The following is a 26,141-nucleotide window of genomic DNA, read 5'->3' on the forward strand; positions in this document are numbered from 1 at the left end:
GGAGTCTGGCCACCATGCCACCTCCTCTCCGCCTCTTCTTCCTCCTCTTCCTTACTCCTGTGAGAGTCAGGCTCCAGAAACCACAGCTGGTGGAGGCTAAAGGTATGTCCAAAGGGCACAAGTAGAAGGATTCGGGGCTGGAAACCTGGGTTCTGGCTGGGCGTCTTTGCCCAAGTAACTTACCCTCTCTGGGCCTCCATTTTCTTAATTGTAAAATTCAGGGAGGGGTTGGAAGGATTCTGAGGGCTCATCCACTCCCAATTGGTGGAGTCCGAGATCATTGGGTTTATAACCTAGTGTGAGGAGTGAAGGGAGCCAGAGGCTCCTCTCTCTCCTTCTCTCTCTCTCCGCAGAGGGAAGCAGTGCTGTGCTACCATGCCTCAAGGGTTCCTCAGATGGTCCCCCCCATCAGCTGGCCTGGAATCGGGAGTGCAAGTCGGCATCCTTGTTACAGATGAGTGCAGGGCTGCCAGGCCTGGGCATCCAGGTGGGGCCCCTGGGCATCCTGCTGCTCATCTCCAACATCTCTGACCAGATGGGGGGCTTCTACCTGTGTCAACAGGGATCCCCTTCCGAGCAGGCCTGGCAGGCTGGCTGGACAGTCAGTGTGAACGGCAGCGGTGAGGTCCAGGGCAGGGCAGGGCAGGGAGGGCTGGATGAGGAGAGGGAGGCCCACCACGGATGAAAGAGGTCTGGCCAATAAAATGGATCTGGAGGGAGGGGCTGGAGGGGGCTGAGGAGCAACAGAGAGCCAGGGAGCAGGGAGCTCCTAAAATTTCCTGTGGCTTTGTGACTTCAACACCGAATTGCTCCATATCTTTCTCAGCCTTGTTTCTCTCTGAGACTGTTTCTATTTATCTCCATCTTTCTGAGGTCTCTGTACCGCTCTGCCTCTTCTGGAAGTCTCTGTATCTGGTTCTGGGTCTTTCCCCAGGGGAGCTGTTCCGGTGGAAGGCTTCAGACCTAGATGGCCCAGGCTGTGACCTGGGGAATAGTTCCTCAGAGAACCCCAGGCTTTCTTCTGGTCTCACCACAAGCCCTCAGCTGTATGTGTGGGCCAAAGACCACCCTGAGATCTGGGTGACAAACCCTGCATGTGCCCTACCTAACGGCAGTTCTAACGAGAGTTTCCACCGAGGTAAGGTGCTGGGGAAATGCCAGGAAGTGGGGGGTCCAGGGACAGGATAGTGATTGGGTTTGCGGGGCAGGAGACCCCTAGGCCTATACTTTCCTAACCTTGGCTCTCCCTGCACCAGACCTTACTGTGACCTCTGGCTCCTCACTCTGTCTATTCTGTGGGGTGCCCTCTGCCTCCGTGTCCAGAGGCCCCATCTCCTGGATCCACGTGCACCCCAAGAAGCCTAACATCTCATTGCTGAGCCTAAACCTGAGTGAGGATGCCACAGTCAGAGAGATGTGGGTCCTGGGCACACTCAGAGGAGGGGCTGTTCTGTGGCTGCACCGGGCCAAAGCTCAAGATGCTGGCACCTATCATTGTTACCATGGCAATACAACCATTAAGATGCAGCTGAAGGTCACTGCCCAGTCAGGTAGGGTTTCTCCCAATTGTGGGACATGTGTGTGAAGTTGCTGGAAAGAGCTAGAAGCCAGTCAGCCTTGGCTCCCCCTCGCTGGTACCAACCTCAGCCTGAGCCTGAATCCCAGCCACTACATTCAACACTGACTCCACTTCCTTCCTCCTTGCTTGTCAGACATGGCTTTTCTGTATCTTCTCCTACCAATGGTTGCTCCTTCCCATCAGCTTTGGTAGAGTCTTCCTCTCTCTCCTGCTCCTTACCTTTGGAGCCCTGAGCTCTCTTCCTATCCCTGTCTACACTCTCTTGTCCTTGTCTATGCCCTTTTATCATTTGACCTCCTCTACTCCCTTGGCTCCTTGGGCCACCATGCCTTGGTGAACTGAATTCTAGGTTCCATACCCCCACATCTGGAATTGCCATTTGATGTTCCATGGACACTGCAGGCTCAACATATACAAAATCAAACTCAACACCTTCCCCAAGCATAGTCTTCTGGGTGGCCCTGTGTATGTGAAGGACTCTATTGCCTGCGTGTGCCCAAGCCAGGAATCTGGGCATCCTTTCTTTCCCTCATCCCATCCATCAAATTTGTCACAATGTTCTCCCCATTCTGTCTCCTTTCATACAATCCTACCATGCTACGCTAAGCACGATTCTCAAACTCAACCTCAACTTTCACTTCAAACTTATCTCAGCACCTTGCTACTTCCCACCTCTAATCTGTGAACTTGATTCTGCCCTTCACTTCGACCATGGCTGTCCTTACCTGCAGCAGGAAGCTGATCGTCATGCTCCTCTTACTCCTGACATTTCCTCCGATTATACTCATGGGTCATGGTTTGCTTAATAAATACTGTTCCAGGCCCTGTGCCAGGCTCTGGGGTGTAGCTTGGGACTTCGAGGATCTGTGTCTTATCCCCTACTCCCAGATTTATGGCCATTTGAGGTCTTGAGGCTGAAAGTAAGATGCTAGCCTCATCTCATTGCTCCTTCCCCCTAGCAGTAAGGCATTGGCTTCTGGAGACTGGTGGCTGGAGAGTCCCTGTTGCGACTTTAACTTATCTGATCTTCTGCATGGGTTCCCTGGCAGGCTTTCTTTATGTTCGAAGAGGTGAGTCTTGTCCCCCATCTGGTCTGCCAAACCTTATTCCATCTCCCTCAGAAGAGCCCACATTGACCAATCTGACGTCTCTCTCTCCTCCCATACCTCCCTCACAGACTTCAGAATCCTGCCCCCACCTCCTCTAAACGCCCTCTGAACTATCTTAGCCCCTTGGAAGTTGAACTCGCATCTCCTCCATTGACCCAAGTTACCTCCCCAGCACCCCCAGAATCTTCACCTGGCCAAGAAGCCCCTTCTCTGATCACTCCCCTTAACTCCCACCAGCCCTGATCCTGAGGAGGAAGAGAAAGCGAATGACGGATCCCACCAGAAGGTAATGACTCGAGTGCCCCCTCAGTCCCCCTCCTGCGCTTCCACTTTATGCTTTGCACTTACTGTTTCTTCTGCTCAGGGTCTTTTCTTCATCTCTGAGGTTGAAATACTGCCCAACCTTCAAAACCCAGCTCCAAAGCTACCTCTTTTGTGAAGACCTCCTTGGAGTGATCCCAGACCCCTCTGTAGGCTGTCCCAGGACAGAGGAGCTAATTACAAGTGACCACATTTTAACCTCTGAGGGCCTGGCTTGTGTCTTGAGTATGCGTCTCCCGAGTTCCTTCAGGCCTTGCCTCTCAGAGAAATTCCCCTTCTTCCGCCAGGTTCTTCAAAGTGACTCCTCCCCCGGGAAGCGGGGCCCACAACCAGTACGGAAACGTGCTGTCTCTTTCCTCGCCCACCTCTGGCACGGGTAGGAGGCACCGCCAGGTCTCTGGCCCCGAGCTAGAGTCCCACCCATTTTTCCCATACCTCCAGTACCACCCCCCCGCCCCTCCGCGATTTCCAAGTCTTCCCGAGCTCTCAGCTCCGCCTTCAGAAAAGAGCCGGTTCTGGGTTGCGGAGTCCCGCCCAGATTTGAGTCCCGCCCCTAGGACCCAGGCCCTCCCCCAGGACTCGGGACCCGAAGTCCTGTTCCGAAAGCAGAACCTCCCCTGAGAACTTGCGGCCACGCCCCTAGATTTAGATCCCGCCCCCTGGAGACCCGGAGTCTTCCCGGCGATCCTGAAGCATCCTCTCCCGCCGCTCAGCTGCGCGCACCTTTAGCCCTGACTCCCACCCCCTTCTCATCTCACTCGCCCCTCTACAACGCTCATCTCGCCAGGACGCGCCCTACGGTGGGCTGCAAGCCTGGGGGCCGCCGTCACGTCCTACGGAAACCCGCGCGGCGACATCGAGGAGGCCGGAGCCGAGGGGTCCCAGAGACCGACGGGAGCGGGTGATGGGGGAGGGGTCGTTACTCATAGTGGGGATTGTTGGAGCGGCCTGTGCCAGGATTAGGGTAGTGGGGCCTGGAGAAGCGGGGCTGTGACTTGGGTCCCAACCCTATGCCCAAACCTTAGGCCCGGAAGAAGAAGGGGAAGGCTACGAGGAGCCGGACAGTGAGGGGGGCTCCGAGTTCTACGAGAACGACTCCAGTCTTGGGCAGGACCAGCTTTCCCAGGGTAAGACTGTCCTCCTCCATGACGGCCCACCTTCTCAGCCAGGTCTGTGGACCCTCCCCGAACGCCCCTCCCTCTCCACCAGATGGCAGCGGCTATGAGAACCCTGATGATGGCGCCTTAGGTCCTGATGAAGACTCCTTCTCCAACGGTAATTTGGGGTCTTTGTGGGGGCCTCAGAGACTTGGGACGACCCACAGGGCTGTGGAGCTCCTACAGGGCAGGAGTGGCCCCTGGAGTTCTCTTTTTCTGCAGCATCTGATTCCTATGAGAATGAGGATGAAGAGTTGGCCCAACCAGTCACTAGCACAAAAGGTGTGTGTATGTGAGGATGGTCATATTCCTGAGGAGTGTGAGTGGTGGTAGTGGTGGTGGTGGTGTATGTGATCTGGATGAATAGTGACTTCCCTCTTCCTTCTCCAGACTTCCTGAGCCCCCATGGGACGGCTTGGGACCCCAGCCGAGAGGCAGTCTCCCTTGGTAAGAAATGCTTGGGACCTGCCAGCTTTGTCCAGATTGAGTCGACTTGGCCTCGGCTCTAACTCCAGGCAGAATGTTGACCTGGATTGTGACCCCAAACCCAAGCCCAATCCTGACCTTAGATTTGACTCTTACCTCTAACCTCAATACCTACCCCAACCCTAATCCTGACCCTAGTATTTACCCATCCCTAACTGTGAACATCAGCCCTGATCCCAATCCAATTCCAGCCTGGACTTTGACTTCCATGTCACCCCAGCTGCAAAGCAGACCTCAGCTTTGACCCCAGCTCTCTCTACAGCCTCCTTATGACTCTGACTTTGATTCCTTCCAATCTGTTCGTGACCCTTTCTCTGACCATGACCATAATCTAACCCATACCCAACTGAACTCTACAATTAATAAGGGCCCTGAACCTGATGCTAACCCTAATCACTCCTTCCTAGTACTGGGTCAAGCCTTCCAACTTATTCTGCCCCTCAGACTCCCTCCATATCAGGCTGCATTTCCTTTCCACAAGCCCTGAGCATGGTTCGCAGGCCTCCAACTCTCCATCCTCTGCCCATGCAGGGTCCCAGTCTTATGAAGACATGAGAGGAATCCTGTATGCTGCCCCCCAGCTCCGCTCCCTTCGGGCCCAGCCTGGTCCCAGTCATGAGGAAGGTGGGTGCTTCTGCTGTCCCTTGTCTGAAGCTAACCCCCTCTCACTCTACTTCCAGCTGTTTCACTCTTTCCTCATCATAACCAGATGCAGATTCTTATGAGAACATGGATAATCCCGATGGGCTAGAACCAGCATGGGGAGGACAGGGCCTCAAGGGGACCTGGAGCACCCGGTGATTCCCTTCGGGTGAGCTGGGAACTGCTCTCTAAGGAAGGAGGAGGAGAGAGATGAGCAGGGATGGAAGTGGGGGTCTGGCTCTCGGGGGCAGGAGGCTCCTAGACCCATCCTCATCACAGTTTTCTTCTACATAGCCTGGGCCTCCTCAGGCTCCTGAAATCCGCACTTGACTGAAATCTGGGGGCCCCATGCAGACGATGTCAACCTCTGGAGCGATGTCGCTCAGGATGGGTGTATCTGTGTGTGTTCGTGTACACAAGTGAAACTTCCAGTCCTCTTTGCACTACCCAAATAAACTCCATGAGCTCTTCCAATCTTGCAATGTAGTGCCCTTGTGTGGGAGAGGAAGGGAAGGTGAGGCTGGGTGTACTCCCATCCTCTCTCGAATCCGGGGAGGAGGGAGACCTGCATCCCAGGTACAACAGGGCCTTTTCCCTCCTGTGGCTTGGCCTGCGCCCATCTCCCCACTTGCCTGCCATTCCCACCATCCAGTTGTTCAGTCATTGTTCATTTAGCAGTTGTATGCTGGGTGCCCAGTGAAGAAGCAATCCAGGAATTGGCAGTCGTCACTGACATTTGTTGAACATCTACTATGTTCTAACATCAGTTAACTCATTTGATCTTTACAATAACCTGACAAGGTTATTGAGCACTTATGTGCCAGGATTGTATCAAAGTATTTTATGTACATTTTATGTATTTTACATTTGTTATGTATATATGTGTTATGTATATTAGCTCATTTTATCTTCACAACACCTCTATTTTATAGATGAGACCGAGGCACAGAAACTAAATAACCTGCTCAAGTCTGGCCTAGTTAATAAGTGCTGGGGCCCAGTCTTGAATTCTGGCAGTCTAATTCTAGAGCCTATACTTAATCTTGACACTCTCCCTTCCTAGGTGCAATTCTGCAGATGGGAAACCAAGTGTCAGAGAGGCCAAGTAACATGTCTAAGGTCACACAACTAGCATTTCACAGAGCTGGATCTGAATTCAGAAGTCTGGCTGCAGTTCAAGGCACTGTGCCTACTCACTTATCAACTGCCTACTTCTGATATAAACCATGAACACGAAGACTTTTTGAACTAAAAATCTCCAGGCTCTGAAACGATTATGTAGCAAGCTCCACCATACCCAAATTCTTGTCTCAGGTAAAAAACAAAAAAATCAGTCACTGTTATTCCTGATGTCTTCTGCCTAGTCTCCCTGCGACCAGTCTCCCTAGCTTCAATGCTCTTCTGAAACCCAGGACTGGCATCTGAAACCCAGTCTCTCTTCTGCTTAAGAAGTGTCAATGTCTCTGCAAGACTGACTAGATTTTTTCAGTATCTCTATTTTTATTTCTAGAATTCCGTTTCTTAATGAACCAGTTCCTTCTTCCTAATGTCCTGTTTTTATTTTAGAGACGTTATCCTTTATCTCTGAACCTTTAAAACTTACTTTATTTGTTTTAACACTATTATTATGTGCCAGGCATTGTTCTAATCAGTGCTTTACAAGTAGCATCTCATTTTACCTTTCTAACAGCCCTATGAAGAAAGTACACTAAAATTATTATCATCTTATAGATGAGAAGACTGACACAGAGGAATTAAATACTTCAATTGTTAACTAACTGTAGGCAACATACTTACACTCAATGAGTCTCAGTTTCCCCAACTGTAGCATTAGGGAAGGGACCTGGTATAGTTACTATTTGTACAATGGGGTGAATTCTCCCATGGCATGTCACCGTGGAAGGTTTCTTTGACTTCTTTGTTTTTTTCCTGCCTGCATGAGTCCCACAAGTTCCCTGGGATCCGTTGCCACCCCCTGGGGGGCCAGTTTACTTTGGCTTCTGCCACAGTCTTACAGGCTACACAGGTTTGACCATTTTACTCATGAGTTTCTCAGAGCAGATTTTTGCACCTGAGGTTTGGTCTGAATCCAAGTTCATAATTTGGTAGTCCTTGGGAGTCTCCCATCCAAGTACTAACCAGGCCCGACCCTGCTTAGCTTCCAAGATCTGACAAGATCCTGCCATTCAGGGTGGTATGGCCATAGACTGTCCTTGGGATTCTGATTTCCTGCTACGACTTTTTCCATCCACTGCCTGTTGAGTGCCTTGCTTCTATGCTGTAGCCCAGGGCCTGTGGATGGGTTTTTTCTCTGTCTTCTGTGTCCAGAAGAGGCAGCCCTTTCTTAGCTCCTAGTTTTGTGCAGTGCACCCAGTTTCAGCTCTCTGCTGTTCCCATGGCCTCCGCCTTGACTTCTGTTCCCATATAGGTGTAAAACTCCAATCCTAGGGATCTTAGCATCCCCCCATGGCCTGCTTGACTACAGCCCTCTCCCACTGTTGTGGATTTGATTTCCTTCTTTATTTTTTGCATGGGGAAGATTCTGTCTTGCTTTTGAGCTCAACTATCTTTAAAAAGAAAGAAAGCAAGAAAGCAGTATTCCTTGTTATATTTTCGTGTAACGTGTGTTTGGAGTGTGGGTGGTGAGATATGAACTTCTAGCATTTCCTTGGGCTTCTATCTTGAACGCAGTCCTCATGGCAAAAAATTAAAAATTAAAAAATTAAAATCCCAGGTCTAGCTTAGCATTCACACCCTTACCTTACCGTAAAGCTAAAATAAGCTCTTCCTATTGCCATAATCTCCGCCATTTCCTATTACCTTTCATCCAGTCTGCTTCATTTGTATAGGTTTCCTGCTTGTTCCTTAAGCATATGAGCATGTGACCCCTGGTGAAAACACCCTGCCTTCTTGAGGATGAATCCATGTCTGGGTCTTCTTTGTGCCTCTGGTAACCAGCCAGAGCATGACAAAGATCAGGAGCTCAGGAAATAAATAGGGAAGGAAGAGAGAATGAACGTCTGTGGAAAGTCCTGAGATTCAGGTGTGCAAAAGATGGAGACACTCCTGAGGGCTCTGCCACCCCAGGGAAGTCTCTGGGGAAGCTGAGGAACAGAGGTACGCCCACTGCAGCCCAGTGTTCTGGAATCTGACTGAGTTTGAATTCCCTTGCTAGCTGCTTGACTCAAGCTTTCTCTGCTGTAGTTTCCTGGTCTGTAAAATAAGGGTAATCATTAAAGCTACCCAAATGAATCTTAAATGGGATATAATGCACATGACAGTGGCATAGTAAGCAGTCAAACATTAACTATTATTATTATTTGGTATTTATTAAGGGCCTACTGTGTGCCAGGGACCAGAGGGCACCAAGACCATTCGCAGGTTTCTACCCAGGAGGAAACCACACTCCAGAGCTTCTCAGCTTCCCACCTTGGAGGGAGAGGGAGAGAAACAAACCTCTCATGTCAGGAGGTAGTTTTGTGAATTGCAGCAAGGACTCCACCAAAGTTAGGAAGTTATTCTCCTCCAGGAACTGGGGGATGGGGAGCTATCTCCCTTGATGTTTGCATTTCAAAAAGGTGGCTGGCTCCCAGTCCTGGAGTTCCTGAGTTATGCGACTGGCAAGATGCTTATTTAGCCATTATAAAGATATACATACATTTGAAAAGGCCCGAGAAATTCTGAAAGAAAAAGAGTGGGGTAAAGTCATGTCCCTTATTTTCAACAGGGAGAATTAAAACTCTTATTTTTCATTTGTATGTTTTTCCAGGTGTATGTAATGGGAGGGCGTTGTGTGGGTGTATGCTGTTTTGACATTTGTGAAAGATGTCTTTCGGGACGTCTGGTATGAGGGAGGGTTTGTATGCTGTCGGAGGCAATTCGTAGACTTGAGTGGTATTAAATTGTTGGTACAGGGTGCGTACTGTGTGGATTATGCACGAGAGGGGCGTTTGCGAGAGTAGGTGGCGTGGAGTGGAATTAGCTCAGAACGCGGTTGGAGGAAACAATAATAGAGATATCCGTGAAGTCTGAAGCCTAATTCGTCGATTTTAAAAAACAATCCCCAGTTCGTTTTCCTCATCCCTGTAGTCAGAGGGTTTGAGGACTACAATTCCCAGAATGCTCCAATAACCGGGAAAACGGATCTCTCCTGTGGGCGGGGCTGAGAGAAAGCTGGGCTGGAAGCGCGGCAGCCCGGCCAATGGGTGAGCCCGGCCGAATTAAAACCTACGCTGATTGCGCGGAGGCTCGTTGGAATCTTTGGCGCCTTGGTCTCAGTGGTGGGTGTGTGATGGGCGGGAGAAACGGCCAGTGAAAAAGCAGGGAGGCGGATCCAGAGGGTATGGGCGGGTAGAAGTGTTGACTAGCAGGCGGTTCGCCCAATGAAGGGCGGAAGTCGCGGGAGTGGGCCGGGCGAGTCGACTAGAGGCGGGCGACTAGCGGTCGGGTGTGTGCCATGTCGGAACCTGTGAGGAAGCGGGGTCGGAGGGCCCGAGGCGGCGGTGTCGGCCGAGGGGCTCGGGGGGCTCGGGGGGCTCGGGGGGCCCGGGGCGGGCGAGGCCGGCGTCCTCGCGCCCAGCGGTCTCCAGCCCGGAGCTCCCTGGACTCGGTAATTGTGGACTTGGTCAGCGACAATGATGAGGATATTCTGGAGGTCGCAACGGCGCGCGGCGCTGTGGACCCGGTAGAAGTCCCGCTCCCGGAGACCCCCGTGCCAGCCGCGCCCCAGGACGACAGCGACAGTGACAGCGAAGGGGAGGACGCGCGGCCGGCTGGAGCCGCTCCGGTCCTGGTCAGGCGGCGGCGGCGGCTACTGCTGGATCCGGGGGAGGCGCCAGTGGTTCCAGTGTACTCCGGGAAGGTGTAGCCTGGTTCCCGGGAGGGCTGGCGTGGAAGGGCTGGGTTTATGGAGTGCTGAGGGTAGGGTTCTGGGGTTGGTCTTGGGGGTCTAAACGGAAGTAGGAGCTAGGGCCTTGGAGGCAGAGAGATGCAGGATTCTTGGGGTTTCTGCAGACTGATGGAATGAGGGGGTTCGAAGTGTGTTGGGAGTTTGGGATTCTCGCAGGGGGCATAGAGAGGCTACGGAGCTGGCATCCCTGAGAGTTCAGTGAGGGGATGGAAGGATTGGACTGGGATTTGGGTCATGTTGGGTTTTGAGGTTGAGGCTCATGGCTAAGGATCCAGGAAGCTAGGTAGGGTATTGGGGCTGGAGTTTATAGAAGTTCAGAGAGGAGTGGGGGTTCCAGGAGGCTTGTGTCTCCAGGTGGTAGGGTGAGCTAGGGGGCTGGGATTCCCTAAGATTCTAAGATAGTGGGATGGCTAGCAACCTAGTAAAAAAAGAACTAAACCTGCATGCCTTAAGCAAAGGGAGTGTAGGAGTAAGGGCACTACAGTTTTGGATCTTGAGGAAGCTGGTCTCCTGAGTCCCTGGAGAAGGCTGTGGTGTCTACATCCTTAGGGAGAATTTGGAAGCTGGAGGAGGCCTAGGTGTGAGGGAAGAAGCATCCCGTTTTCCTTTTCAGTGGAAGGAGGACTCGGGGCTGATGCACTTTTGTATTTGCAGGTGAAGAGCAGCCTCCACCTCATCCCAGATCACCTGCCCCTCCTGAAACTCTGTCCCCCAGGGGCTGAGGAAGGTAAGGGAGGGCCTCAGGGAAGAGCTGCCCAACGCTAGTCTCTCTGAGGGAGTTTACATCCCTGTACTTAGTTGTTGCCTGAAGTTAAGGGAAAGGCATGAGAGGTGACTCTTGAGTCTTAGCCAGAAAAAAAGGTCCAGTCCTAAAAGGAGCCTGTTTATTAATCAGAAGGCACAGGAAGTGTGGTCAAACCACCCTTCCCCCAACTCGAATAGACATGAGTGTGCTAATATACAGATTTCAGGGTACCATCCCTGGAGATTCTGATTCTGTAATCCTGGGGACAGTGGAGGAGGAGGTGTTGAAAATCTGTAACATCTTGTTACGTCTGCAACAAGTTCCTTGGGTACACTCTGCAACTACCAGTGTGTCCTTTGAGTCTTATCAGGGCTGCCCAGCCTTTGTCCTCCCTCAGTGATGTGATTTTTGCAACCCACCCAAGGGCAATGACTAGGAATCGAGTCTAATAAGGAAGTGACCTAGTAGATAAATGCAGACCTTGGACCAAGACTTCTGTACCATGAGGGAGTATGATAGGGTGACGAAGAGCTGATTTAAGGACCAACTGGCCTCTGTGACCTTGGACAAGTTAATTTCTCAAAGCTTCAATTTCCTTATCAGGAAAATGGATATAATTGTGGACCTATGTCAAAGGATTTTAGTGAGAATTAATTAAAAGAGAATATAGCCCTCTTTTGGGCTACATGTATAGTTTAGGATAGTACAAGGCATGTGGAAATACTATATAAAGTATACCTCTGTCCTTGCCTCTCAAAATATGGGTCCAGAAGTGTTACGCATTTGCTGGAAGCTTGTTAGAAATGCAGAAGCTCGGGCCACTGGCAGTTGCCGTATTTAGCCAGGACAAAGTTTCTCAACCTCAGCACTATCGACATTTGGACTGGATAATTCTTTGTTGTGGGCTGTTCTGTGCACTGTTTAGCAGCATCCTGACCCTTATGCACTAGATGCCAGTATCACAGCCCAAACCCTTCCCCCACTTGTAACAACCAAAGTATTCTCCAGATATTGCCACATGTCCTCTAGGAGGCAAAATTGCCTCTGATTGAGAACCACTGACCCAGGATTTATCGTCATTGTTTTGTTTTCATAGTATTTATTTTTATGGTTAACAATGATCTTTTATTGGTGGCAAGTAAATAGAAAAGAGTGTCTATATTCTAGAATAATACCCGGTTTCTCATCATTTTACAATGTATACAAATATCAAATCATTATGTTGTACACCTGGAACTAATATGTTATATGTCAATTATACCTCAATAAAAAGGAAAGAAATACCTAGTTTCCTTTTATAAGGAATTTAAGTTAAAATAAATTATTTAAAGAAAGATATTAAACAAATAATGCAGAGATTTAGTGAAATGTGATAATGACACTCTTGGATGAAATTTGAGAAACATGGGGTTAGAAGGTCTATACTACTTATCGCTTTACCTCATTCCTCCCTGTCCCAAAGCTTGACTCACGTAGTCTCTCTATACCCACCAAATTGAGGACAGGAAGAAAATATAGAAACATTTTTTTAAAAATTATACTTTGACAACATCTGTTTTAATGCTTGGTTTACTATTACATATATTTATGTAATAGTATATACACGTATAATAGTACATAATATTACTAATAGTGTTATAATCATAGTATTAATAGTATTAAGTAAATATGTATTTTCTGAGTTGTATATTTAATATTTTATAAATATTTTAAATACTTTAGTTTTTATTTATCTTATTTTATTTTTTTAATTTTTTAGGTGAAGCAACCCTTGGTTGACCTCACAGATTGCAAGGACCTTGTCAGCTTACAATCCCTTATTTTTTTTAATTTTTGAAGCCTACAGCACCTGGTCTTCTTAGGTGGTCTCCCATCCAAGCACTAACCAGGCCCGACCCTGCTTAGCTTCCGAGATCAGATGGGATCGGGCTTGTTCAGGGTAGCATGGCTGTAGACTGGTATTTTATATTTGTGGGTACATGTGATCAAAAAAGTTGGAGTGGGCCACTTTCCAATTGTCCACACTTGCCACACTGTCTCATACCTTAGCACGAGGCTCAGACACTCCTGCGCCAATCTCTCAGATTCCAGCTCATGCTTTTCTCTGAGTTAGGCATTTCCTTTTTGACTCTTGCACCTTGAGCACTTTCCCAGTATCATGATGTGTGTCTGGGGTGCCCCACAGCAATCTCCTCCTTTCTGAGGACCTTCTGTACCCTGTGACTTGTGTCTCCTCGGCCTCCTGCTGCCTTCTCTTGGTTAACCCTTTCCACTGTCTTCTCCTCTGTCCCCAGAGGGGGATGTGGCAGATTCTAGCAGTCCCCACACTGAGGAATCCCCATGTCCAGATTCTCCCTGGAAGAAAAAGCTGAGGAGTAAAGATGAAGAAGAAGAAAAAGAAAAGCAGATGTCTCTGTGAGTAAGGCCGGGGCACGGAAGCCCTAGGGGCAGAAAAGGAATTGGAGGAGTAGTCTGAGGCAGGCAGGACCCTTGAGTGGTTCGTGAAAGGATAAGAAGGGGTGAAAGGAGTCTTGAGGCTTAGGTGAGTAGTGAAGCTCTTGGGAGAAGAGGTGGCCCACACGAAAGGATGACAGCGGACCCTGCAGGATGGGAGTGGAGTGAGATGGTAGTAATACAGGGTGACGTGGTAATAATGTGGCTCTGGAGACTGCCAGACTGCCCTTGTGGTTCACATCTGGCTAGCTGCCTCTTAACTGTTGTCTGTATGCTTCGCTTTCGTCTTCTGTAAAATGGGGATGATAGTGGTACCTGTGTCAGAATTTTTGAATAGATCAAGAGTTAACACCTGACATATGGTAAATGCTTGGTGTCTGTTAGATGTTGGCAGACACTCACCTAGGAAGTGACTTACTTGAAAAGGCATTTTCTTCCCTTTGTTTTCCAGTAAGGTAGATGTTACTGGAAAGTGTTCCTTCTTGATTCTCCAACTTCTCCTCTGTTCCCAGGGGTCCATAGATCATGAGGACGGATGTGGGCTGGGCTGTCTCCTCTTCCTCCATCTTGTCCCTTTCTTCTTTCTTCAGGGATCTGGATACCTCTCCTTTGCCCCCACCTCTGCCAAGGACAAAAAGCAGAAAACATACTCGGGCACTCCAGAAGTTAAGGTGCCGAGGGTAGGAGGCTCTGGCTGGGATGGAGAGGGGCAGTATGGAGGGTGGCCCACCCTAGCTGACCCAAAGTCCTTTCTGCACCCAAGGGAGGTGAACAAGCGCCTCCAGGATCTCCGTTCCTGCCTGAGTCCCAAGCAGCGCCAGGGACAGGACCACCTGAGCCAAGATGATGAGGTGGTCCTTGTGGAGGGGCCCATTCTCCCAGAGAGCCCCCGACTCTTCCCGCTCAAAATCCGGTGCCGTGCTGACCTGGTCAGATTGCCCATCAGAATGGTAAGTGCCTGAAGGGCCTGTGAGAGAAGGGTCCCAGAAGATACCTGTGGAGAGACTGACGTCTGGGAGAAAGGACTCTGTCTTCTGCAGTCAAATGCTCTATCCCTGAGCTATACCCCCATGATCTGACTCTGTCTTCTGTTGCCCATCCTGCCCTCTGGATCTGCCCAGCACTCATTCAGGCCTCCATGCCTTTGCACTCCCTGTTCCCGCTGTCCAGATTATCTTTTTCTCAGTCTCCCCTCACTTTCTGGCAAATTTCTCACCATTCTTTCAGGCTCCACTTAAGCATCCTAAGAAGCTTTGCTTGCTGACCCCCTCCCCAGGGTGCTGCCCCCTCCCTCTTTCCTTCCCTTTGATCCTGTGCTTCCCTCTTATTTAATGCTCTTAATATGCGTAATACTCTTTCTGCATTTGACACACAGATGTCACTCAGTCATTCTGCACTCCCCCAGCTTCCTGGTGAAGATTACTATTTTGGTAGGGATGACTCCATTCAAAAACAAGAATGATAACAGAAATGACCATTTATTGAGCCATAACCATGCATCGAGCAGGCAACTAAGCCAGAGGTTGCAAACTGACAGCCCATGGACCTATCAACAGTGCACCTTCTTTTTTGGCCGTGTAGAGTGCTTTTAAAACATGTGAGTTTATTGTCAACCTTTGCCTTGGATGATTTCATACAAAGGTCCAGATGTCTGGCTTCTCTTAAATAGGAAGTTGTAGTCCCATTGGCTGTATTCCCACCTGGTACCAGTCAGCTGGTGCTCTTCCCGCTCAAAACAGCTCGCCTGTTTAGATGTGGCGTGTGAGGTCCACTTTGCTGCAGTCCCCACCATTCCTTTTTTTTCCTCCTAATCCATGGTCGCTTCATTTCTTTATGTTGCTTGCCTGAACCCTTTATCAACATGATTTTATTCTATACTTTGTTAGGTAAATGTGATGAAACTTACAGCTGAGTAGCTCAGTGAGTAGCAAAGGCCAGAAGCTTGTGTTGGGGTGGAAGGGAGGTTGGGTGGGATGGAGCACATCAAGGCAGGAAGACCTCCTTTGCTTCTTGTCTTCCTCCCCAGTCGGAGCCCCTACAGAGTGTGGTGGACCACATGGCTGCTCATCTCGGGGTGTCCCCAAGCAGGATCCTCTTGCTCTTTGGAGAGACAGAGCTGTCCCCTACCGCCACTCCCAGAACCTTAAAGCTTGGAGTGGCTGACATCATTGGTGAGAGGAAGGCAGGGAGGTGGATCCTTGAGGAGACTTTTGCCACAGGGAGGGGATAAGGGGAAAGTCCCATGTAGGGCCCTGCTTCCAGCCGCTGCTTAGGCCTGGATTCCTGATCCTGCCTCCTACAGACTGTGTGGTGCTAGCAAGTTCTCCAGAGGCCACAGAGACATCTCATCTGCTCCAGCTGCGGGTACAGGGCAAGGAGAAACACCAGACGCTGGAAGTCTCACTGTCTCGAGTGAGTAGGAAAGATGGCTCTCCACGCATCTCACCCTTTTCTCTGCTGTCTTTCTTGTCATTTAATTGAAGATGAATTCCTCCTAGCCCTGATTCTCTGGAGACACTGCCTTCCCTAGTCTCGAGTTCCTGGATAGTCCTAGATAGTGGAAAAACCCATTCAGTGTCCCTCCCCTCTTCTGGAAACCTCTGCTCTAGTCTCCTAACTCCTTCCGGTTAAAATGGAAAGGACCCTTGGACAGTAACCACTAAAACCCACCAAAATAACAATTAAAGCCACACTTGTTAAGTGGCAGTCCCTGTTCTAAGGATACTTACTTCACATTTCGGATATTATTGAATTTCACAACAATCTTATATGAGAAAGCACCATCGTTACTCTCATTTAACAGATAAGGAAACCGAGGTCTAGAGAGGTGGGATAACTTCATAGTGTCCTAGGGCCGCTGTAATGAAGTAACACAAACTGGGTGGCTCAAACCCACAGAAATGTGTTCTCTTACAGTTCTGGAAGTTAGAAGTCTGCAATCAGGGCGTCAGCAGGGTCGTGCTCCCTCTGAGACTGGATAGAATCCTTCCTTCTAGCTTCTGGTGGTGATGGCTGTCAAGCCTTGTCTTGTAGCTGCATTACTCCAACCTCTGCCTCTTTTGTCACATGGCTTTCTCCCTGCGTGTCTCCATTTTCTCTTACAAGGACACCAGTCATTAGTGCCACCCTAATCCAGTATGACCTTGTATTAACTAATTACATTCGCAAAGCCCTACTTCCACATAAGGTCACATTCATGTTTATCGGGGGTTAGGACCACAAGATACCTTTTTTTGGGGCGGGGGAGACATTGTTCAACCCATAACACTTGCCTAAGGTCACACATCCAGTTAAGTGGCTGAGCCTGGTCTCCATTTGGGTCATTCTCATTCCAGCGTCTGGGCTCTCCTCGTCATTGCAATATACGCCTCCACTGGTAGGTGTGGGGCCTGGGTCTTGGAGAACCTGCCTGACCCAGAGCCTAAGCCTTGGGCTCTGTGGCCTGGTTCCCTAGAGAGGAACCCACTGTGCTTGCTTCTTTGTCCATTTGCCTTCTCCTCCATGGGCACTGCCTTTACTTGTCCCCTTGTCTTCCCTGTCCCAGGTCCTTTGTCTGTCCCTACAAGTTCTCGCTAATCTCTCTTTTCAAATTCTTATATCCATTTTTTCTTGCCTATCCAGGATTCTCCTCTCAAGACCCTCATGTCCCGCTACGAGGAGGCCATGGGACTCTCGGGCCACAATCTCTCCTTCTTCTTTGATGGGACAAAGCTTTCAGGCAAGGAGCTGCCTGCTGATCTGGGCATGGAATCTGGGGACCTCATTGAGGTCTGGGGTTGAAAACCCACTCCCTGTTTGGAGGCCCAGCCTGGACTTGGGGAGAATGACTGCCCCCTTTTGGCCCCATAAAGGCTAGCTGAAGCTGAGGTAGAACTTATTTTTAAGCCGAAGCAAAAATTAAGGTATGATATTTGACCTCTTCTCCTGTTGACCCTGGTTTCAAATCGTTAGTTACCTGGTTAGTTTTGTGGTCGCCATTGCTGCCCTAGGTAGACTGTGGCTCCATTCATATGGTGTGCTGAGTTTTGCAATCTCCTGGGATACCTCTCACCCATACCCTTTCACTTCCACCATCACCCTTTTGTTCACCAAAATGTCTATTTTATGACACTGCTTATAGTTAAACAGGGAGTTGAAATGAATTAGGGTTGAGTATGGGATTCCAGGCCTGGGATTTACTCCACATCTAGGACCAGCAGTGACCTTCGTGTCATTTGGGGATAGGTGGTGTAGTTTGCTTGAGGCACATACACACACAGTGTGGTTCCTTGGCTTGCAGGAAAATAAATGATGAAGCTCACACATACATGAGCTTAAACACAGACAGTGGGTTACTTTTTTGAAAGATATAGCGGGTTCTCAGCCTTGGATGTCTAACTCACCCCAGGATCCTTTATAGCCCCCTTCCTGATACACACACATTATTTAAGGCATAATTGAAAACATTGAGCCTTTTTGGATCTAAGATTTTAGTCAATAAAAGACTTCTCTGGTTTTTATAGCTTTCCCCCCTTTTTTCACACCATCTTCTCCCATAAGCATTCATTCTAGGGTGCTAATTGCATGTCTTTGACTATGAATGCATCCTTGTAAAATGCAGCATTGTATGTATGAATATCTTTTTTTAAATATGTGATGTTTTGCTATAGATGTTGTGCTGCTGCTTTTTTCACTCAATATGTGTTGCTTGTTTTATATCTGCTTTGTTGCTTTGAACTGCTCTGGGATGTCAGCTGCATGTTACTTATGCATTTGCTAAGTGGTGGACCCCTAGGTGTTTCCAGCCCCTTGGCATGTAGACAGGGCCACAGTGAACATCCTGTTATGTGTCCCCTTCCATGATCGTGTGTAAAGTTCTCTGGCATAGGTGTTCAGGATGAGATTACAGGTTAGACTGTTTAATTTCTCTATGGTTCTACCAAATTTTTCTTTAGATGGTCACTGACCCTTTTACTGGAAGCTTCCCATTGCTCTTAATCCTCACCATCATTTTTATTGCCCAATTTCTAATTTTTGCCAGTCTGATAGGCATAAAGTGTCACTGTGTTTTAATGTACATTCATCCGATCACTAGGAATTTGGGGAATTTCTTCACATATCTGTCAGCCTTTCTGGTTTTTCTTTTCTGCGAACCGCTAATTTATCTTTGCTCAATTTCTTATAGGGGCTTCCTGTCTGTATTTATTCTCCAGAGTTACTCACATATTCCTGGGCAGTTACAAAAAGCTCAGAATGGCACTGGAGTTTGTTTATCCAAGGGTGTCCTTTACTGAACAGAATTTTTTTTTTTTACATGTTAAAATTTTTATTTTGCTCATTTGGGGGAACTGGGCACACGTAAGTCAAACAGTACAAATTTATATGGGTTAAAGGAATGAACAGAAAATTTTAATTATAATGTAAGTGTATTAACTATTTTATCATATCATTTATTGTTTTTTGATTTCTTATTTAAAAATGTTTAAGATATTTTATATTTTCTTTTGTTAGCTAATTTGCTTTTCCTTTCACATTTAGGCCACTAAATAGGGCTGAAGTCCAGCTAGTGCATGCTGGTACCTGCAATGGCTGGCATCTGCTCTGGATGGTCAGACATTTGTTCTCACTGGCTGATAATAGGCTATACTGGCTGCTAAATATTCACTACTACTTTCAAACTATTTGAAATTCACATTCGTATATGAAATCCAAGTTTTATTTTCACCATATAATGAGCTAGCACTGTCTACTAATAGAGCCATTAATTTCCCACTATATGAGGTGTAATTTTGGCAAAAGTGTATCATAAACACTTTTTTTTGTTGGAATGTGGCATTCCTTTGAACTTACGATGTGGGAAAAACAACAGAAATAAACCTTTATAACATTTAAATAATACATGATATGGTATAGCTCTCATTTTTTTCAACCTTTTATGTCTATTAATAAGGTCGAACACATTAAAATTTTGTATTCAGTATCAACAGAGTAAATGAGACTACGTTTAGCTTGCGTGTACTTGAAGATTTCTGTCTTTGTGGCCCTCATGGGACTCCTACTACAGCTGCTGTAACTAAGACCATTAGTTGTCCCCTCACATCCATTCTTCTTCCTTTCAGGGTAACAGAACTCCTGTTTCTTAGCAAAGCACAGAAACTTCAGAATAAAGACTACTTCCTAGCCAGGTGTGGCCAAGTGCCAGTTCAGGCTTATAGGGTATATGGGGAGGAGGGGTACAACTTCCAGGATGTGACCATAAGTGGACAGTGTGTGCCCCTTTCCTTCGCTTCCTTCCTGCTGCTGATTGCAAATGGAACAGCCTTGCTGACGTGAAGTGACTTTGGGGATGGAAGCCACGCAAAGGACAGGGAGAGAGAGTCAGAGCATTAACCTCCATGTGGCCTCTTAACAGTCCGATGCTGCAGACCTCTGGGCTTTCATAGAAAAGGGGAACTTCTGTCTTGTTTTAAATCACTGCTATTCGAGGATTTCTGTCCCTTGTAACCAAACCCAGTTCTAGCCCCAGGATGTTGGTATTGCAAGCACTATTGTAGTGATCCTCATTGGAAACCCACCTCAAATGTATATCCAGGGATAGAATCACTGGTCATTGAATATGCACCTACCCAGTTTTTGAGTACTGCCAGATCGCTGAGCAAAGTGGCAGGACCTTTATAAGTCCACTAGCAAGTGCTAGAGGGTTCCAGTTCCCTCTTATCTTCCTCAGCAATCTGGGGGTGATATGGGAAAGACTGCTCATTGTAAAAGAATTTGCATTTCTTCTGTGATGAGACAGATTATTCATCTTTTTGATCAAAGAGATTGATCACTTGTGAGGTGATCTTTCTAAAACTCCTGATTAGAAACCTTCAAAACCATAGTGAGCCCTTTCTCAGTGCCACATACCAAGCTTGGCACTTTTCATAATCTCATTCATCCTCAGCAATCCTATGTGGTAGTTTTTGTTATTACAGTCATACCCCCTTATCTGCAGTTTCGCTTTCTGCAGTTTCAGTTACCCGCAGCCAACCACAGTCTGAATATATTAATTGGAAAATTCCAGAAATAAACAATTCACAAATTTTTAATTGCGTGCTGTTTATCTTATCACTTTATCTCATCACTAAGACATTGTATCTCACATCACAAGAAGGGTGAGTACAGTACAATAAAACGTTTTGAGAGAGATACCACATTCACACAATTTTTATTATAGTACAGTCACATGCCGTCTAATGACAGGAAAACATTCTGAGGAATTCGTAGTTAGGTGATTTTGTCTTCATGGGCACATCAGAGGGTGTACTTAAGCAAACCTAGTGGGTCTAGCCAACTACACACGTAGGCTGTGTGGTCCAGCATACTGTTCCTAGGCTACAGCCTATAGAGCTTGTCACTACAAAACAACATGAGATTAAATCAGCCACAAAAGAAAATGATGCAATCAAAAGACGTGGTGCATGACTATATTGTTATAATTGTCCTATTTTTCTTATTTGTTAATCTCTTCCTAATTTATAAATTAAGCTTTATAGTATGTATGTATAGGAAAGACAACATATAGGGTTCGGTGCCATCCAGTTTCAGGCATCTTCTGGGGAGATTTCAAGGGGAGACTACAATACTTCAATTTTATAGAAGAGAAACAGGAGCTTAGAAAGATTAATTAACCTCCCACAGATCACATAGCCACTGAATGAATGCAGAGCCAGATGTAAAACCAGGTAGCCTGACACATGACTCATAATCATAATTCTTAATGAGGCCAGCATGTCTCACTTGATGTGCACACAAATCAGCTGGGGAGCTTGCAGATGTGGACCAGCAATTGTGGGATGGGACCTGAGGTGCTGTGTTTCTAATGAGCTCCCATGTTGCGATACTGCTGACCATACTGAGTAGCAGGATACTATTTGGCCTTTTTTCTATAGCTTCCCATTTCCCCAACCCAGCCATTCCCTTCCTTCATCAAGGCACATCCTCTTGTCCCACTTCAGCCCAGAACAGGGGTCTAGCTCAGTATAGTCTTACACTCACCAGTCTATATCTTTATCCCCTACTAGCCTGTAAGGTCCAAACTGTCATGCTCTGCATAACGATGTCATTCATGGTCAAGGACAGACTGCATATACGATAGTGGCCCATGAGATTATAATGGAGCTGAAAATATTCTGTGGCCTAGTGATGTAGTCCAGGTAAAGCCAAAGTCAGCGCTTTCTGAACCTAGTGCAGCTCCCCAGTAAGAGCCTCAGGCAGGTCCTTCAGGAAGTATTGCAGAGAGGGCATTGTAGGAGATGAAAGTTCCATGCCTGTTATTGCCCCTGAAAACCTTCCCATGGGATGAAATGTACAGATGGAAGACAGCAGTGCTGATGATTCTGACCCTGTGTAGGCTTAGGTGAATGTGTGTGTTTGTGTTGTAGTTTTTAACAAAGTTTGAAAAGTGAAAAATAAGATTTAAAAATGGAAAAAAAGCTTATAATGAGGCAGGATAGTTCCCTCTCCCCTCCAGGATACAGCTCTGGAATTTTTCCTTAGTTCCTTACTCAGCCCTCTCCCTGCGCTCAGGAATTTCTCCCTTGTTCTTTATTCAGCCCTCTCCCTGTTGCCTTTCCAAGCAGGAGACTCAGCTGTGGTAAACTGAGACTCAGGGGTGATAAACAAGCCAAGGCCAGGAGGCAGGATGGATAGCCTTGGGACACCCCCACCTCTCAGAAAACAAAAGTCCCTTCAGACCGCTGAGGCAGACTCCCTCTTAGAGTTTGCCGGCACTTTTCTCTAAAGTGTGTACTTTCACTATAATAAAACTTGTGCTTTCCCGTTTGCTGCTTGTTGTGTCCTTGAATTCTTCCTCGTGGCATAAGACAAGACCCTGGTCACTGGAGCTCCAGGTTGGGGTTCCTCTGGACTCCCACCTTGTCGAGCTCTCCCCCATCAATAGAATAAGGATATAAAGAAAAATATTTTTGTAGAGCTGTGCAATGTGTTTTAAGCTGTGTTATTACAAAGAAAAGTCAAAAAAATTAAAGTCTATAAAGTTAAAGAGTTATAATAAGCTAAGGTTAATTTGTTATTGAAGAAAAGATTTTAAAAATAAATTTAGTGTAGCCTAAGTGTGCAGTGTTTATAAAGTCTGCAGTAGTGCACAGTGATGTCTTAGGCCTTCGCATTCCCTCACCACTCACCCAGAGCAACTTCCAGTCCCGCAAGCTCCATTCATGGTAAGTGTCCTATGCATATCTTTCATACTTATTGTACCTTTTCTGTGTTTAGATACACAAATACCATTGTGTTATAGTTGCCTATTAGCATTCAGTACAGTAACATGCTGTACATGTTTGTCACCTAGGAGCACCGTGCTACACCACAGAGCCTAGGCGTGTAGCTGGCTAGACCATCTAGGTTTGTGTAAGTGTACTCTGTGATGTTCCCACAACAAAGAAATCACCTAACGACCCATTTCTCAGCATGTATCCCTGTCCTTAAGTGATGCGTGACTGTTCTAAACCTTGTTTTTATCAAAGGTCCTAGTTCAGTGTCTGATCCAGTAGTTACCTAACAAATGTTGAGTGAATAAATAAGCTCCTCATCTCAAAGAATCCCACTACCATCCATCTCATTGCATAAGCCAGGAATCTGAATTTCACCCTGACACTTCTTTCACCCCATATCTACTCTATTACCAAGTCAATTTAACTGCCCCACACGACTCTCAAAGCAGTTCACTTCTCTTCCTCCATCCTATCCTGGTGCAAGCCACCACTGCCTACAGCCATCCGAGAGGCAGCCATCTGCTGCCCCTTTGTCCCCCTCCAGTCCATGTGCACTGCAGCCAGAGTGATCTCAAATGCAAATCTAATTTTAAAATAAAGGAGATCCTTAACATGGATCTCGATCAGCCCCTGTCTGCTCCCTGGCCAGACTCCCTCTCTCACTGCTCTTCACCCTGCCCTTCTCTCAGATTCTTGTGTTCGTTGTGCTTCCTTCTGTGGTAGGGTCCTTGCACATGCTTTCCATGGCCTAGACTGCTCTCCTTTCCCTCCTGGGAAGTCAATGATTGTCCCTCCCCCACATCTGAGCTCAAGGGCCATTTCCTGAGAGACTCTCAACCTCCCTGACCAGGTCAAATACCCCCTGTCATCAGGTCCCCATATACCAGGCTTCTCTTCTGTGGCATTTGTCGTAAGCAGACTTTTTTTTCTAGGAAAATTGAGGATTTATTATATCGTTGATCTTTTCTATGAGTGAGATTTCTGTTGTGGGTCAAAGGCACTTCTTATAATTTCTTTCATCATATCCCCCTCTCATTCTCAAACTCATGCATATTTTCCAAGACTTTCTTGAGGACAAAATCCTTGATGCACAGCTATTATTTCTTTCCAATATCACTAGATGGATCATTCGCCTTTATTAATGTCCTCTCTTGATGATGATTCCTTGATTGCAATCCAACAGAAAGGCTTCCCACATCTGGAGGGAAGTCGCCTTCACCCAGTGAGAATAGGTTCCTGTAGTTCTCCAACAACATGTCCCTGCACGAGGCCCTCTGCGCCAGCGTTCAGGCATTCCCTATCCTCCTGAGAGATTTTTGCAAACATCCTTGAATGTCAACCATCTCTGAGAAAGAGCCGTTCATTTTTTCCTTTTCCACTGGAGTTCTGTCTCAAGTAGGTTATTAGGACTGAGCTTGTTTCTCCACCAGATTCACTTCTGGGTCTGCAGGAAAACTATAAGTGAACTTTTCCCCCAAGAATTTCCATATGTACTTATATTTCACAAACCACAATTTCCAAAGAAAGTAAAAGTTGAGCTCCAGTTTAAACCAACAGACCTGCACAGACATATTTATTTATCTGACCTTAAAGGAATTCTAATCAAGAGATCCATCAAATTTTAAAAAGCACATGTACTCAGAGAAGAGCCAAATGTTCTTCCCATTTGGCGAAACCCATTAGCATCAAAATATTTGCTTTTATAACTAGAAAGTTTTGTTTTCATTAATGCCTGGTGGTATCGTGTTTGGACTACTGGCTTTTTTTTTTTTTTTTTTTGACTTATTGGAGTTTAATTTACATACCTAAACAGTCACTCATTTTAAGTCTACAGTTCAATGAGTGTTAGGAAATGTACACAGCCCTGCAGAAGTTTACTGGTGCCTGTTTGCCCCTCTTTCTCTCTGACCCCAGGCAACCACTAATTTGCTTTCTGTCACTTTAATTTTGCCTTTTCTAGATTTTCCATTTTTTCATTAGCTTTTCATATAAATGGGATAATAAAGTATGCAGTCTTTTGTGTCATTTAGCATGTTTTTGAGATTTATCCATGTTGTGTGTATCATTGAGTAGTATTCCATTATAGGGCTATATTATTCACCTGTGGATAAACATGTGGGGTTGTTTATTTCTCTCTCTCTCTCTTTTTTTTTTTTTTGCTATTATGAATAGCGTTCTATGAACATTCACATATAGGTTTTTGTTTGGACACGTTTTCATTTCTCATTGATAGATACCTAGGAGTGGAGTTGATGGGTCATATAGGAAGTGAATGTTTAATTCTTAAACTGCCAAACTTTTCAAAGTAGCTGTACTGTTTGCACTCCCATAATCACTGTATGAAGGTTCTAGTTGCTTCATATAATTTATAATACTTGGTATTATCAATTTTTAAGAGCTATTTTAGTATCTTATTGTGGTTTTAATTTGCATTTTCTATAATGACCAATGGTGTCATACTTGTTGGCCATTCATATATCTTCTGTGAAACGTCTGTTCAAATCTTTTGCCCATTTAAAAATTGTGGTTTTGTTTTATTAAGAGTTCTTTACACATCTGGATGTAAGTCTTTTGTCAGATACATTCTTCGCAAATGTTTTCTTCCAATCTGTGGTTTGTCTTTCCATTTCATAGGTGCAGTTTTACATGTGTATGGATATGTCTCCTCCAGATAAGCTCCATGGGGTAGGGACTAAATCTGCTTTTGCCTGACACAATGCCAGGCATATAGTAGGTGCTCAATATTTCGTTGAGGAAATTCAGTGACTACAATCTGAAGTTCCTCTCCATCTCTTTCCCTTAAACCCTCAGTGAAGAACAGGCTTAGGGTCTTCTGAAACATGAAGTATCCCCTGGTGAGACCACCAGAGGGGGCGCAAGGGCTAGTGCCCCGGAGGGACGTGAGGAAAACCAGCTCGAGGCGAGGCGGGTGGAGTTCTGAGGACGCTTTCTTCAGTGTCTACAGGGAAACCTCAAGAGTTTTCAGGCAGCAGGGTTGGGACATCTGAACGATAGGAAGGGGGCCGAGCGAGAGGCCAGAGCCGGGGGTCGCTGCTCAACATTCATTCATTCAACACTTAACGTGTATGAAGCCCAAATTAGACATTGAGAAAGAGGATAATCACTTAGAGCGAGAATTGTTCGTTGGCTTTTCTAGAGATATTTACTATTTCCAAGACTTTTTAAGATTCCATTATCTCGTTCGGGAAGAAGTCTGCTAAGAGGGTGTTGCAGATAAGGAGGCCGAGATTCAGAGGGTTGGGCGACTCCGCCTGTTCCCCTGGCGGTCTCGATGGGGACGCGGCCGCCGGTTGCCATAGTGGCGCAGCAGCTGAGGCACTTGGAGGCACTGGGAGCATCCGGGTCTTGGACCGCTCCTTGGTTACCCTGGCGACCGGGCGGCAGTCACGTGGGGCAGGAGCCTGCGGAGAAGCCGAAGGGGCATGCGCGGCCGAAGGCCTAGGCTTCCATAGTCCCGAGGTGTGTCA

The 26,141-nt window shown here is 47.0% G+C and overlaps 2 protein-coding genes and 1 non-coding gene across 6 annotated transcripts; 2 read left to right on the forward strand and 1 right to left on the reverse strand.

Moving 5' to 3' along the window:
* Positions 1 to 8,187, forward strand: CD19 (CD19 molecule). Of its 2 annotated transcripts, XR_002776902.1 has the most exons (16): positions 1 to 102; positions 354 to 620; positions 935 to 1,138; positions 1,257 to 1,550; positions 2,539 to 2,649; positions 2,926 to 2,974; positions 3,297 to 3,385; positions 3,797 to 3,910; positions 4,035 to 4,136; positions 4,219 to 4,284; positions 4,389 to 4,448; positions 4,557 to 4,613; positions 5,184 to 5,276; positions 5,362 to 5,463; positions 6,358 to 6,608; positions 8,144 to 8,187. XR_002776902.1 is itself a non-coding variant. In XM_011378793.2 (15 exons), the coding sequence occupies exons 1-14, from the start codon at positions 15 to 17 to the stop codon at positions 5,451 to 5,453; spliced, it is 1,686 nt and encodes a 561-aa protein (XP_011377095.2). In that variant the 5' UTR covers positions 1 to 14; the 3' UTR covers positions 5,454 to 5,463; positions 5,589 to 5,768. The 2 variants fall into 2 exon arrangements, 1 of the variants encoding a protein (XP_011377095.2); XM_011378793.2 differs by lacking the exons at positions 6,358 to 6,608; positions 8,144 to 8,187 and adding an exon at positions 5,589 to 5,768.
* Positions 8,188 to 9,708: 1,521 nt separating this feature from the next.
* NFATC2IP (nuclear factor of activated T cells 2 interacting protein) lies at positions 9,709 to 19,279 on the forward strand. 3 transcript variants are annotated; one of them, XM_011378795.2, is made up of 8 exons: positions 9,709 to 10,155; positions 10,858 to 10,930; positions 13,243 to 13,363; positions 13,993 to 14,082; positions 14,166 to 14,352; positions 15,429 to 15,573; positions 15,705 to 15,814; positions 17,024 to 19,279. In XM_011378795.2, the coding sequence occupies exons 1-8, from the start codon at positions 9,751 to 9,753 to the stop codon at positions 17,180 to 17,182; spliced, it is 1,290 nt and encodes a 429-aa protein (XP_011377097.1). In that variant the 5' UTR covers positions 9,709 to 9,750; the 3' UTR covers positions 17,183 to 19,279. The 3 variants fall into 3 exon arrangements, with proteins under 3 accessions (XP_011377097.1, XP_023378221.1, XP_011377098.1); XM_023522453.1 differs by having other exon boundaries at positions 9,710 to 9,903; XM_011378796.2 differs by having other exon boundaries at positions 9,711 to 10,155; positions 13,993 to 14,073.
* LOC111731006 lies at positions 12,786 to 12,904 on the reverse strand. Its single transcript, XR_002776919.1, has one exon. It is a non-coding gene; the product is annotated as a 5S ribosomal RNA (ribosomal RNA).
* Positions 19,280 to 26,141: the final 6,862 nt, after the last annotated feature.

This window comes from Pteropus vampyrus, unplaced genomic scaffold, assembly GCF_000151845.1.
Source record: "Pteropus vampyrus isolate Shadow unplaced genomic scaffold, Pvam_2.0 Scaffold347, whole genome shotgun sequence".
Taxonomy (NCBI): Eukaryota; Metazoa; Chordata; class Mammalia; order Chiroptera; family Pteropodidae; genus Pteropus; species Pteropus vampyrus.

What these genes read in the sequence shown, in the direction of transcription:
- CD19 (XM_011378793.2), top strand. Translation starts at nt 15, where the DNA reads ATGCCACCTCCTCTCCGCCTCTTCTTCCTCCTCTTCCTTACTCCTGTG. An exon ending in ACAGCTGGTGGAGGCTAAAG is followed by an intron (nt 103 to 353) that starts GTATGTCCAAAG and finishes CTCTCTCCGCAG; the next exon opens with AGGGAAGCAGTGCTGTGCTA. An exon ending in TAACGAGAGTTTCCACCGAG is followed by an intron (nt 1,139 to 1,256) that starts GTAAGGTGCTGG and finishes TCCCTGCACCAG; the next exon opens with ACCTTACTGTGACCTCTGGC.
- NFATC2IP (XM_011378795.2), top strand. Translation starts at nt 9,751, where the DNA reads ATGTCGGAACCTGTGAGGAAGCGGGGTCGGAGGGCCCGAGGCGGCGGT. An exon ending in AAAGAAAAGCAGATGTCTCT is followed by an intron (nt 13,364 to 13,992) that starts GTGAGTAAGGCC and finishes TTCTTTCTTCAG; the next exon opens with GGATCTGGATACCTCTCCTT. An exon ending in TGGAGTGGCTGACATCATTG is followed by an intron (nt 15,574 to 15,704) that starts GTGAGAGGAAGG and finishes TGCCTCCTACAG; the next exon opens with ACTGTGTGGTGCTAGCAAGT.